Source organism: Cynocephalus volans, chromosome 18 (assembly GCF_027409185.1).
Source record: "Cynocephalus volans isolate mCynVol1 chromosome 18, mCynVol1.pri, whole genome shotgun sequence".
Classification (NCBI taxonomy): domain Eukaryota; kingdom Metazoa; phylum Chordata; class Mammalia; order Dermoptera; family Cynocephalidae; genus Cynocephalus; species Cynocephalus volans.
The window spans coordinates 10304025-10319282 of NC_084477.1; the positions used below are offsets into that span (position 1 = coordinate 10304025).

The 15258-nt window shown below is 34.8% G+C and overlaps 1 protein-coding gene across 1 annotated transcript in view; it reads right to left on the reverse strand.

Moving 5' to 3' along the window:
• Positions 1-15258, reverse strand: part of DNAH14 (dynein axonemal heavy chain 14) — a 338933-nt gene that overhangs the window by 147436 nt on the left and 176239 nt on the right. Inside the window, exons 37-40 of the mRNA XM_063082910.1 lie at positions 13252-13467; positions 8653-8743; positions 6737-6945; positions 5701-5953 (exon numbers count right to left, since the gene is read on the reverse strand). Of these exons, the coding sequence (XP_062938980.1) occupies positions 5701-5953; positions 6737-6945; positions 8653-8743; positions 13252-13467 (769 nt within the window). The remainder of the gene's footprint in view (positions 1-5700; positions 5954-6736; positions 6946-8652; positions 8744-13251; positions 13468-15258) is intronic.

Sequence of the window (15258 nt, forward strand, 5' to 3'; positions counted from 1 at the left end):
TACTAGCAAATCCAATTTAACAGCACATCAAAAAGATTATACACCATAATCAAGTGGGATTTATCCCAGGGAAGCAAGGATGACTCAACATATGCAAATCATAGTGTGATATATCACACTAATGAAATGAAAGACAAAAATCATATAATTATCTCAATAGAAGCAGAAAAGCAGTTAATAAAATTCAACATTCCTTCATGATAAAAATTTTCAACAAATTAGGTATAGAAGGAAAGTATCTCAACACAATAAAGGCCTTGTATGACAAATCCAAAGCTAACAACATACTAAACAGAGAACAGTTGAAAGCTTTTCCTCTAAGAACAGGAACAAGATAAGAATACCTATTTTCACTGCTTTTATTCAACATAATACTGGAAGCCTTACCCAGAGCAATTAGCAAGAGAAAAAAAATAAAGGGCATCCAAATTGGATGCTTCTAGGTGACATGATCTTATATATAGAAAACCTAAAGACTCCACCAAAAAACTCTTAGAACTGATAAGTGAATTCAGTAAAGTTGCAAGATACAACATTCACATACAAAAATCAGTAGCATTTCTATACACCAATGACAAACTAGCTGAAAAAGAAATAAGGAAAGAATCCCATTTACAATAGCTACCCAAAACAAAACAAAACAAAACAAAACCCTAGGAATACATTCAACCAAGGAGGTGAAAGGTCTTTACAATGAAAGCTACAAAATGCTGATGAAAGAAATTAAAGAACATACCAAAAAATGGAAAGCCATCCCATGTTCATGGATTGGAAGAATTAACATTGTCAAAATGACTATACTACCCAGAGTGATCTACAGATTCAATGCATCCCCATTAAAATATCAGTAATAGTCTTCACAGAAATAAAAAACACAATCCTAAAATTCATATGGAATCACAAAAGACACCGAATAGACAAAGCAGTCCTGAGCAAAAAGAATAAAGCAGGAAGCATTACACTACCAGACTTCAAAATATAGTACAAAGCTATACATGGTACTGGCAAAAAAACAGACACATGGACCAATGCAACAGAACAGAAAACCCAGAAAAAAATCCACGTTTATACAGCCAACTGATTTTTAACAAAAATGCCAAGAACATACATTGGGGAAAGAACAGCCTCTTTAATAAATGGTGCTGGGAAAACTGGATATTCATTATGCAGAAGAAAGAAACCCATTGAGCCACTGGCCCGCACTAGAAAATGTTATACATCTTGATTATGGTGATGGTTACATGAATGCATACATCTGTCAAAACATATCAAGTTGTACACTTAAAATTGATGAATTTCGTTATATGATAATTATACCTCAATTTGTAAAATAAGCCTCTAAACCAAGAATCTTACAGTAATTTACTTCTATTTTTCCTCTCTCATCTTTTGTTCTATTTTCATTATACATTTTACTTCTACATACATTATATATTCTAAAATGTATTGCTGTTATTTGTATCCTAACTATCAGATGTCAGTTAGAGGAATTTTAAAATGACAAAAACTTCATATATTTGCCTAAATATTTACAATCACCTGAAGTCTTTATTTCTTTGTGTAGATACAAGTTTCCATCTGGCATTACTTCTTTTTTCCCAAAGGACTGCTCTTAACATTTCTTATAGTGAAGGGGTAATGAATCATTTCAACTTGGTTTGTCTGAAAAAAGCCTTTTTTTCATTTTATTTTTGTGATATTTTAGGTTGATTATTTAAAGTACTCTAAGGATGTTGCTCCATTGTCTTCAGGCATGTATGCTCTGCTGTACATAATATGCCCTTTCCCCCTGCTCTGGCTGCTTTTGAGATGTTTTTATTATGAGTTATGATGGATTTTGTGTTGCTTATCTTAGTTTATCCTACTTGTGGTTCATCAAGCTTTTTGGATCTGTGTCATCACAGATCAAGTTCTCCAAGAGCAGATGCTGAGATGAAGTTTGGCATGCAGGATGTTTATTAGAAATAAATACAAGGGTACTTCAAAAAGTTCATGGAAAATGGAATTAAAAGATAATACAAAACTTACCATGAATTTTTAGAAGACCCCTCATATCTGTGGAAGGCAGGGAGAAGGAGCAGTTCTGGGCAAAGGGAGAAGGTGAACTATGATGCAAGCACAACAAACCTCAGCCAGCCCCATGAGGAGCTCTGGAGCCAATGAGAGCTGAAATGGCTGGAGGCAAAACCTGATGTAGCCGAAAGTTGGAAGCTGTTTGCTGATAGCACTCTCAGCTACTGGAGCCTGAAGTCTTTCTTTGAAGTGGTATCTGGATAGCACATCACCCCTTATGCCACTTGTATCTACTTCTCATCTCTCTCCTTCACTATCCATACTAGATTCTGCTCTCCTTCAACTTCCACCTTGGCTGATCTTGATGTCTCCCAGGTAGCATGTCCTAGATCCTTATTCCTGAGGATTCTGAGCCTGTAGTCAATATACTGTTATCAGGCCAGTGTTGCTGTACTCGCTCATTTACTGTCACAATTGGAAAAGGGGGTCTCAAGAGATACTCAGGTGGATCACTAGGTTCCACACATATTCCTCCATGCTCTCATTGTGTATAACAAGCCCTTCTCCTCCTGATCAGAATCAAGTCATCAAAACAGTGACCCCCTTCTTGACTCCTAATCTTTGGATACAAGGAAACGTTAGTGTCTAAGTAGCCATAGTTTATAGTTTAACCATGGCTATTCTGTGCATGTGCCCATTGTGCCAGGAGTAGGTCAGCTGATGTCAAGAGTCATTTGTTCTATGTTTTAGTCAGGGGTCTCCAGGGAGGGAGGGGATATTTTAAGGAATTAGCTCAAGTGATTATGGAAGCTAGTAAGTCCAAAATCTGTGGTTTAAATCCAAAGACCGTGAGGCTGAAGACCAAGAGAGCTGATGTTTCAGTTCAGGTCCAAAGGCCATCTGCTTTCAGAATTCCATCTTGCTTGGGGGAGGTCAGTCTTTTGTTTTATTTAGGCCTTCAACTGATTGGCAGAGGCCTATCCACATTAGGAAGGGCAATCTGCTTTGCTCAAAATCCACCAATTTAAATGTTAATTTCATCCAAAAACATACTCACAGAATGTTTGATCACATATCTGGGCATCGTGGCCCAGCCTAGTTAACACACAAAATTAAGCATCACAGTCTACTTGGTTTTTTAGTACCTCTTTCATGGTGGATGCTCTGTGGTGTGCTAACACGCAATACAAAGATCTTTGCACTTAATGCCCACTCCCATATATCCATTCATATGCCTCTATTCCAGAACGCTTTATTCCCTTCGCTCCCAATCTTTCTCTTTTCAGTTCCCCAACCAGCTGACCAAGACATTCACCACTGCCTATGAATCCAAATATAACCTGAACTCGAGCTACTTCTCCTTCCATCCCAAGTGGATGACCAAATGTACCTTCCAAATCTCTGTCTACTGGCATGATTCTCCTTTGCCACCATCTTACAAGGCTATTCCTAAGTGAGGCTGCAATGCTGCTGCCATCCTTTTGGGCTTGCAACCTCATACTGAGCTGACCCATCAAAAAACCAAGCTCATACTTTTCCCTCTTCCATCAGCTGGTCATAAAGGAGCACTGATATAGCAATAAGTGTGATTTGAAGAGGAGTACTGGAGCAAAAATGTTGGACAACATGGGGGGTCTGAGCTACCTGCTCATTCAGATTGTTTGTGCCCTCTGGTCATGATCGTGCTTGACCTGGATATTCCAGTGGCGAGTACTGACAGAACCCAGCTTGTGATGGGCTTCTGGCTGCCCTGTTATTTGGTGTTCCATGATCAATCACTCCTTCTCTATTAGGTCCAAGTAGTGCAGCAGCAGTTTTTGGATGTGTGTGTTTTTAGTTGCAGTAAATTATCTATAAATTATATATATTTTACATGCACGGCTCAGTGGCTACTAAGTACATTCACAATGTTGTGCAACTGTCACCACTTCCATTTCAGATTTCCATCATCCCAAACAGAAACTCTGTACCCATTAAACAATAACTCCTCCTTTCCCCCAGCCACTGATAACCTCTATTCTACTTTGTACCCACTTTTTTGCCTATTCTAGGTACCTCATGTAAGTGGAATCATACAATATTTGTCCTTATGCGTCTAGCTTATTTCACTTAGCATAATGTTTTCAAGATTCATCCACGTTATAGCACATATTAGAATTTCATTCTTTTTTAAGGCTGAATAATATTACATTGTATGAATATACCACATTTTGTTTATTCATTCATCTACTGATGGACACTTTAATTTTTTCCCTACCTTCTGGCTATTGTGACACTATAGAGGCAGCTGGATTATATGGCCCAAGTGTCAAGGTTACTTATACTTCATCTTAGACCTACTTTTTGGCAATTATTTCTTGAAACACTTCTTCCCCTCTGTTTATTTATTTAAAAATTTTTTTTCTAGTTTGTTATATAGATGATAATCTTTCAACTTTTATTCATTTCTCAACTGTTTACACACATGTATTTATGTATTACATAAATATATTTAATGTGTATTTAAAACACATAATATTTAATCTCTTTAGCCCTTCCTGATGCATTCTGAAAGAGCTCCTTGAGTGTTCTAGCTCTCACTGATTTGTTATTCAGCTAACCAATCCAGCATTCAACCCATTTATTTTGTTTTTTAACTTTTTTTTTTTCTCCTAAACTTCAGTTGTATCTTTTTAACTATTTCTTGCTTTGTTTTCAGTGCTCCCATTTCCCTGGCTTGCATGTCTGATGAATACAGACATATGCATCTGGGGTGAGAGTAGACACTCTTCAAAGCAGAGAACTTGTGTGTTAATAATCTGTATCTACCCTGGCACTGCTCTAAGTGTGTGGTATCTCTCTTTTAATCGTTTAGTCCTCAAGATCTGAAGGGAGTTGGCAATAGGAGAAAATATATTTTTACCTGCTACTTAATCTAGAGTCTTCACTGCCAGCGTGATATTTTGTTGCTGCCCATAACTGTGCTGCGGTGTGCTAATTGTCAAAGGGAAGGATAATAGCCCATTCAGAGCCCCAAGGAGATGGGGAAAAGGAAAACCTAAATATTCTCCCCTACCTTATCACCCATCCAACTGGGATCTAAACCATCTTATGCCACCCCAGGGATTTCTCACAATTCCTGTATTAGTTTGATGGATCTAAAACTGGGTTTGAGAGAGAGAGTTGGGAGCCTGTGCTAATTTGCCATCTTACCAGGAACTGCATAGAACCAGTATTTGAATGTAGGCATTCTGACTCCAGAGACCATGTCTTTATCCACAATGCTATACTGTCTTCTGAATCTGTTGATCTCTCCCTACATATGTTTTACTACTTTCCATGTCATAAGCCTTCGCATAATTAATAATCCTAGGTTACACCTAGGATTTTAAATTTTTTTCCACTCTTTTCAACTCTAAGAATCTTTAAAACATGGCAAAAACATTCTTCCGTAATAAAGACCCTCTAAGGGTTCTTTACATTTTTTTGTGACCCTTCAACACTTATGTACGATATTAATTTACCTTTATTGATATGTTCCTCTACAAACAGTTTTTAGTTTGTTCCATGTGAGCGTCTGTTGTTGGTCCAAATAGACTGAAAATTCCTGGCCTTCCTTTCTTTATTTTCTTTTATAAAATCTAATTAAAGGTGAAAAACTGGCATTGACTAGGTAAGATATAATATAACTTAAGGAAAAAAACTCACTTTGTCCAAATCCTCCATTTTGACTCATGAATTCAAAGAATGCATCAAGAATTCTGCAGAGGGTTATGACAATTGTTAAGTCTGGTCTAGGATATGGCTGAAATTTCTGATGCTTCTTTATAAACTGTAGTCCGTCTGTGACGCTTTTTTTAATCATGAATTCAAGACAGTCCACTCCAGATTGACTCATAATTTTAGAAGTTTTTAAAAGCCATGACTTAACGTAAGGCTCCCATCCCAAATCAACAGGATCCTAATAATAAAAAGCGCAAGATAATTTTATGCAAATAAATAAAAATAGGGTGTCCTCCTACTTTCTTACTATCTTTTTACTTCACCACTGCCTCCTGCCAAATATGGCTCAGAACTAGCATTCGTTAAAGGGCAAATGATCAAAAGTAGCTTAAAGAATTACCATTCTCTGGAATGATTTGTGATGTTTAGCCATGGTCTTGTGGAAAACAAGCAGCAGGGAGACTGTGTGTGGGAGGTGGGCTGAGGCTGTCTGCATGTGACGAGGGGACTGCTCATGTAGAAGCCAGCCCTGTACTGAGCTCTATTCATCATACCCGTTAAGTAGATTAGAGCACAGGGCTTGTCATAGCTCATAATTAATTTCATGTACAGAAAATACTATTCTTTGCTGTGTCTTCTATTTCCTCACCTCTGTCTTGATAATGTGTTTCCCACATCCTCAGAGTCATGCAGTGGGTATGAAAATGTTTCAGGGCAATCTGTGTTCTATTGAAGAAAACAATTCATATCAGCAGACTAACCTGTCTATTACTACTTACTCACAGTTGTGGGAGGTATTAAAATTCCAATTACTAAGAGTAGTATTAATAACAGTAGTAATAACATTCATTTTCAATTGTGGATTATAAGGCTTTGGGGTACACAAGCTTCTGAACTACTGGGGTCACCCTGATGGACCCAGAGATAAAAATAAAGTAAATACTAAAATGCTGTAGATAATGACTAGTTACCATACTACACACACATTTTCTTTGTTAAGAATTTTTTTTTGAAAACTTACCATATAAACCATTGCACATCGGCTGACAGTAGCAGGACTGGCCTGAGAGAGACTGTCCACTTCAAAAATCACTCTTATTTTATTAGTTAAAGCTATTCTCTCACTGTTCGCTAGGCACAATGTTCTAGGGTCATCTAGCACAGAGTTTAGATTTTCTACCCATAAGGTGTCAACTGGACCATCCAGGATAATCCACTGCCAATCAAAATCTGGAGAGAATAACATTTTTAATGTAAATGAAAATAATTTTACTCTTCTTTCATCACAATCTTGCAAATTTTTAGTTTGTTTAGAAAATATTTTCTAAGATGAAAAATGATATCCTTGAAAACACTAGAGTGAATGTGCTTGGGTGTAGTTTCCAGTATTTATTAAATATGAATAATTACTCACACTATATACTTATGCTTTAAGCATTGTTTAGACATTCTTAGATTGTTGAAATGTAAAACTAACCCTTAAAATTTGGATAAAAGAAAGATCTGTGATTTTACCTTTTTCATAACATGACTTGTGAGTTTTTCCCTTCCACCCAAAATATTTTTTAGATATGCTGCCCCTGAGGAATAGCCCAGGGAAATAGATGCCCTTTGAAGAAAGAATTAGATAGTTTAGAGTGTATCACATGTGGAACTCATTTAATCCTCTTTCACACTGTCTTAGCCTGTTCAGGCTGCTATAACAAAATAACTTGGAAGAGTAGCTCACGAACAACAGAAATGTATTTCTTACAGTTCTGAAGGCTGGGAAGTTTATGATTAAGGCATCAGCAGATTTGGTGTCTGGTGAAATCCATCTTCCTTGTTCACAGAAGGGCGCCTTATTTGTCCTTCCAAAGTGGAAGGGGCAAGGGTTCTCTTTTGAGCATCTTCATGAAGGCTCTACCCTCATGACCTAATCACCTCCCAAAGGCTCCCCATCTCCTAATACCATCATCTTGGGGATTAGGAGATTAGGATTTCAACATACGAATTTTGAGGGGACACATTCAGACGATAGCACACACTATACATCCACTACTGTGCTCCAGTTTCAAAAAATCTACTGGGCAAGATAGGGGAAGTGTGAATAGGTCACTATGCAGACAGAAAATATAAAATAATTAACTACCTAAAAGACATCAAAGTATCGCTGAGGTATCAGAAAGTACAGTTAGGATCCATATAGCCACTACTACTAAGAGGGGTTCTGTGTGGCTGAAATACCTGCCCTAGGAATTCTTAAAGCCCTGTCAAGGAAACTTGTTATGCCTAATCACTGTACTCTCCAAAAACAACGTATAAAAATTCAGAAAAGCAGCAGCAGCAGAAGTCTCTTTCAAAGTCTGAATCATAAATGCACTACTGGTGGATGTGTTGATGTGAGGTTCAACCCGGAGTAGAGAAAGCAATGGTCAGGGCTCCTCCAACAGATTGTAAGCTCCTTTGGAGAAGGGACCTTGTTATATATGCATTCTGTCCCCCTGGCACAAAGAAAAGTGTCCAGCATATAATGGTTATGCAGTTCATTTTAGATGAATCTGCTTGGGTTGTATGATTTGACCTGGGCACGTACAGACTGCTTGGAGTCTCACTTCAGAGGCAATCCTATTGTAGATTACCACTGATGCTTCTCACATCATTATTTATTTCTACCTTTAATATCTATACTTGGTTCTTATGAGAGAATAATGGTTATTTATAAGCTGAAGGGCTATTTAAGCCTTACTATTATAAAAAATAATAATATGTGTAGGTACTATATATGTGGTAATACTATAAAAAATTTAAATAAACACAAAGAAAAAATAAATTGTACAAGAACAAAATATCACTAATCAAAAATATATTTAAAGATATAAATATAGCTCATATTGGCTCTCAGTTTGTCTTCTATATTAATTAATCATCTTTATTGAATTTAATAATAATACTTACTGTGACTTTCTGGAATTTTAACATCTCTCTGTATCTCCTCCAAAATATTATCACCAATACCTGCTATATCAGAGGAATCAAGTCTGAAAACCTAAAATATATAATCAATAATGCTTAAGTTTTCATTTGATGACGCTTTCCAACCCCAACAGACTATACTTATATGTCAATACACTTTCTTGAGTGATAAAAATATGAAAGGCAGAAGTTTCTGTTCCTGAAAAGATCAACACATAACCAGCATAGTATAATGTAACTGACTTGTGACTACAGCTTATTTCCTTTTAGAAAATTATTTTATTTTAGTTTCTTTTTTTTCCCCTGCAAAGATAGTACATGCTTGCTATAAAATATTCAAATAACATAGCAAAGCACAAAGGAGAAAGCAAAAGTTCTCTGAATTTCCATCATCTCTAGACAACCACCATTGACATTTTGGTGCATATTTTTCCTAGACTTTCCTTCATATCAGTTCTCAAATTTTAGGGCACATAAGAATTGCCTGCAGTTTATTAAACTGCAGATTCTAATACCTCATCCTTGGAGATTTTGATTGAATAGGTTTGGGATGAAGCCCAGGAATTTCCATTTTTAATATACACCATAGGTGATTCTAATACAGGTTGTTCTTACATCAACCTTTGAGAAATTCTGATGTATGCCTAGAGTTAACTCTTAATTATCCGGGGTCGTGGGGAGGTTAACTACTAACCTCCCCAGAGGAGCTGAGTTAATATGTCATCAGCTCAGTGGCACTGGTTTCCTTTACTGCCAAGAGTATTGTGGGAGAAAACCAAATACTAGAACAGTATTGGGAGCACTGTGCGGGTTCTGAAGACAGAGACCAAATCAGGGTGCTTAGGCTTCAACCATATTCTAGCAATACAAGGAACAGTAATCAGTTGCTGCTAATTTCCAAGCCTCATCAGGAAGGTAAGCAAGTCTCAGGCTATGTCCACTTATTATTCCCATTACAAAAGTCAGAAATTATCCTTGGATATGTCATAATGCTCTAGTGCATTTCTTTCTCAAGATAGATTTTTTTTTAAACGTGGGATTGTGGATCAAAGGTTATATGTATTTTATTTTTTAATAATTTCTGTTAGGTTTCTTTCTAAAAGTTTGTGGCAATAACACCCACACCAACAAGGTATGAGAATGCATTTTTCTACACATCCTTGTTAACACTGAATGTGCTCACTACCAATAGTCTTATGTTTTGAAAAAATCTAATGAGAAAAAAAACTGTGCCTATTATTGTTATAACTTTTATTTCTGTAACTAACAGCTAGGTTGAGTATCTTTTCACATGACTACTGGCAATTTGTATTTGTTCTATCAATTTTCTATTCATAGCCTTTCCTCATTCCCTTATTTAGTTGTTAATTTCTTATTCGTTTTTGAAGTTCTTTTTTATATTAGGATACTTAATTCATTATCTATGTATATTGTAGATATTTTCTTCTAGATTGCAGTTTTTTTAAACTTGGTTTGTTGTAACTATTGCAAAAATATTTTCACATTTATTTTTATATTTATAATCAAATCCTTTTATCTTTTGATTTAGGTTTTTGGGCATCCAGTCTTAGTTAAGAACTTCCTAACTCTGAAAATACGTCCCTAAATAAAACTCTTAGAATACAACATAGAAGTAAATTTTTGTAACCTTGAGTTATGCAAAGCTTTTTAAGGATATTATACCCAAAGGACAAGTGACAAAAGAAAAAGTAGATAGATGGGACTTTGTTAAAGACTTTTGTCTTGCAAACAATAACATCAAGAAAGTAAAGACAACCACAGAATAGGAGAAAATATTTGCAAATCATATATATGAGAAGGGACATGTATTCAGAAAGAACTCTTCAAACTCAATAATTAAAAGATAAGTAACAATTAAGAAAGAGGCAAAGCAAGTGCACAGATATGATGTGGCGGGGGAGGGGCGGGGGTGGAGGAGGAGTGGGTAAAGGGGCATGAAAATCAAATACAATGTATTTTGAGAAGTAAAATAAAATAAACATAAAAAAAGAAAGAGGCAAAGGCTCTCAATAAATATTTTTCCAAAGGAGATATACAAATGGCCAATAAGCAACATAAAAACATGTTCAATATCATTAGTCATTAGAGAAATGCAAATCAAACCAAAACTGAGGGATATTAATTTGCCACTTCACAACCACTTGGGTGTCCATCAACTGAAGCATACACAAAATATGATATATCTGTACAATGGAATATTATTCAGCAATAAAAAGGAATGAAGCACTGATACATGATACAACATGGATATACCTTGAAAACATTATGCTAAGTGAAAGAAGCTAATCACAAAAGCCTACATATTATATGATTCAATTTATATGAAATGTCCAGAATAAGTAAATCTATAGAGACAGAAAATAGATTAATGGGGGGCCAGCATTGGGGAGTGGGGCGGGGAGAAGGTGGTGATTTGAGAATGGGGGAGGGAATGCTAGTGATTATAAAGTTTGTTTTTGGGGTGTTAAAAATGTTTTAAAATTAGGTCATGGCAATGGTTGTACAACTTTGTGAATATACTGAAAGCCACTAAATTGTACACTCTGAATGAGTGAATCTTATAACATGAATTATATCTCAACGAAGTTGTTTTAACAAAACTTGATGGGATTTTGATTAAAATTGCATTGAATTTATAGCTCAATTTTGGAAGAATTATCATCTCTACAATAAGGAATCTTTATTTCCAAAAACATGGCTAGCGTGAAGGATATAGATGTACTCTGCCACAATGAAATAATAACATAGCTAGTAAAAGTCAGGGGTGAAGAAATAGTGAGAAGTCATTTAATTACACTGATGTTTTTATTTAAAAGCAGGGTGTTGGTGATTCCAAGTAATTACTTAAAATTGAAAAATGAATAATATAATCATAAGTATATTTATAATTAAAACAATGAACACAAGAAAAAGTAAGAATAAAATAATAATATAATTTGCCAAAATTGGGTGGTAAGAAGAGCAAAAAGGGAGTTGGAAAAAGCGAAAGTGTAGTAATTCCATCATTACACACATGATGAAATGTCAATAGATACCATCTAAATGGAGAATTAATGGTATTATGTAAAATTACAGCTATAAAAGTAACACCTAGAAGTACAAAAATAGACTACTGATCTTCCAAATTATCAGAAGAACCACACAAACAAATCAAAGCAAAGAAAACAGAAACTGGATATTTAAAAATAATCATAATATAAAACAAATGACAACAGTGAGCTCAAACATGTTATAACCAACAAATGTAAGTGAAATAAACTTGCCTATAAAAATTTAAAAAATTTTATAATAATATTAAGTAAATTTAAAATATTCTAAAAATAAGAGAAACATGAGAGACAATATTCTTTAATTACAATGCAATAAAACTAAAACATAATAAAAAACTGCAGAGCAGCTATGAAATAAATTCCAAAAAAGAAGACTGATGAAGAGGGACTAGTTCTCTGGATATTAAAACCTACTGTAAAGCTAGTGTAATTAAAATTGTGTCATTATGCTATTTAAACAGAGAGGCAGAATAACGAATGCAGAAACAGACCGATATACATTAGCATTTAGTATCATTTTATATTAGTGGAAAGAGATAAATTAATTGTGTCAGAACATTTTCCACCCGAGAAAAAATTAAGTTTATTACATAAACTGAAATAAATTACACACAGATCAAAGGCTTGAAAGAGTTTATTGTATGCTTGGTACTAAGCAACCATCAGTATACCAGAATAATCTTAGACCAGGGAAAGCCTTTTATGGTGTGACTGAAAAGTGAGAATCTACAAAAGAATGTATTGATAAACTTATTATCATGGATCGGAGATAATATGTACAGCATATATGATAGTCAAATGATTACTTTTTAATATAGAAAACATTCTCATAACAATATAAAAATAGCAATAATGCAACAAAAATTTTATTTCCTTAGTATAAATTATTAGGAGTGGATTTCTAAATCAAAAGGAATTTCTAGTTAAAAATCTCAGTATAGATCCCCAGGCATGTGTAAATTTCTACTAGACAACCTTGTAAATATGGATTATTATTTTTCTATTTTTTAGTCTTTGCTAATCTGTATGGTTTCAAATATCATCATTTTGTTAATACATTTTAGCTAATGAAATTTACCAGTGATCTATACTTATTACTAGCAAGAATACAAATTTTCAGACTTTTTTTGCTATTCATATTTATCCCTTGATCAAGCATTTTGTATCAAATACTTCATTCACTCTTCTGCTGAGGCATTTCTTTTTACCTCACTAACTTGTAAGGAATATTGGTGGTGCTTGAATTATTAGACTATTCTCCATTAGACTTAATTCATTTTGTGTTTCTTTAAAAGCAAATATCTTTAACTTCCTTCTATTGTTTACTGGCCATTTTAAAACTCTCAACAGCATATTTTCTGTTTTTTTAGTAACTTACTTTTCCTTTTTTAACTGTTCATAATTTTAAAAATTTACTTTACACTAATAGGAATCTTGTGATGTTTTAATATCAATCTTTGGATAAGCAATTAAATAATTCACATTAGTCAATTAAAAATATTAAACTTACATCAGATAAATCTGAGATTCTTGACTTTTGTCCGAGATCAATGTCTTTCTTTGAGTACCTTATAGTCTTAAAGCACACATAACTTCGAATTGTTGCTGATAGTAATCCATCAGTCCATTCCATAGTATTAGGATCCAGTTGTCCATATAGTTCACCAAGACTGACAGACTTTGGATTTAAAACACATACATCTACTTTTCCTTTTTTACCTGGAATCTGGGAAAAATCCAGTGTAGTTTTTAAAGTCATTAATAGTACAATTATTTAATATTTTTGCATTGCTATTACCAAAGGGTTTTAGTATAAGTCTTTTATACCAAAGAAACATTCTCTATAAAGGTGGCAATTTGCAAGGAACAGTAAAAATTGACTAATTAAAACTAGCCATAACATACAAATCATTATTCTTAAAAATATTAAATACTACAAACAGTACCACCAGAAAAAAATGGAAAAATAAATCCCACTGTGCCTAATCTAGGAACTCAGTATATGAACTGAGATGTAGAGTGTCAGGAACCAGGATTGAATGTAGAGGTAAGAAAGAGCAAGATACACTTTTAAGCTTCAGGTCAGAATTGTCACTCAAGTAGATCTTATTTGTAACATTCTAACCTGTCTGGGTGCTGCCTGAAGAACTGGTTTCTGTTCCACTTAACTCAGATCTCAGGCAGGAAATGTGGCAGACACTTCTTCAGGAGACTACAGACTCACAGAAGCCAGGGACAAGGGATTACATACAGGTGGAGGGCATACAATAAATCATCTAAGGCCCCAATGAGAAGCTGAGGTGGGAATCTTTGGAAATTGTAAAAGCCACACACAGTCAAGATACGTGCACAGAGAAGACCTAAGAAGACCTTAAACTTTCATTTCAGTTTGATCCCTAGGCTCAGAGCAGGCCCAGCTAATCAGTGAAGAACTACCCCAGCACAGAGGAAGTTTGAGAAGATTGGGAAATGATGTAAGACTGGGTAGGGAATATCAATAAGGAGGTAGAAATGATAAAAAAGAACCAAACAGAAATTCTAAAGATGAAAAGGTGTTCAATAGCATATTTAATCAGATAGATAAGAGAATAAGCAAACTTGAAGACAGGGCAACTGAAATTACCCATTCTGAGGAGCAGAAAGAAAAAAAGAATGAAAAAAAATGAAGACAGTCTAAGGGACCTATGGAATATCATAAAGCACACCAACCTATGCATTATGGGAATCCTAGAAGGAGGAAAAGAGAGAAAGGGCAGAAACAATATTTGTAAAGATACTGGTCAAAAATTTCCCAATTAATGCAAGTCATAATATACACATCCAAGAAGCTCAACAAATGCCAGGCAAAATAAACTCAAAGAGATCCACACAGTATAATCAAACTGTCAACAACTAAAGACAAAGAGAAAATCTTGAAAGCAGCAAGAAAGAAGCAACTCATCATGTACCAGGTATCTTCAATAAGATTAAAAGCCAATATTCTCATCAGAAAACATGGAGGCCAGAAAACACGAGATGATATAAAGTGTTAAACAAACAAACAAACAAACGAAACTGTCAACCAAGAATTCTACATCTGGCAAAACCATCCTTCAAAAGACAGGGAGAAACAGACATTTTCAGATAAACCAAAGCTAAATAGTCCCTAGGAGACGTTCTCTACAGGAAATGCTAAAGGGATGAATAAAATGATAAATGCTTCAGGCTAACATGAGAGGACACTAGTTAGTAATTCAAAGACATATAAAGAAATAAAGATCTCTGGTTAAAATAAGTACATAGGTAAATATAAAAGCTAGTATTGCTGTATTTTTTGGTTTGTAATTTTTTGGTCTGTGTATTAATTAAAAGATAAATGCATAAACAATAATGATAAATCTATATTTATGGTCACACAATGCACAGACATGTAATTTGTGACAATAACAACATAAAGAAGAGGACAGAGCAGGATAGGGGTAGAATTAATGTATGCTATTGAAGCTAAGTTGATATCAATTCAAACTATATTGTTAGC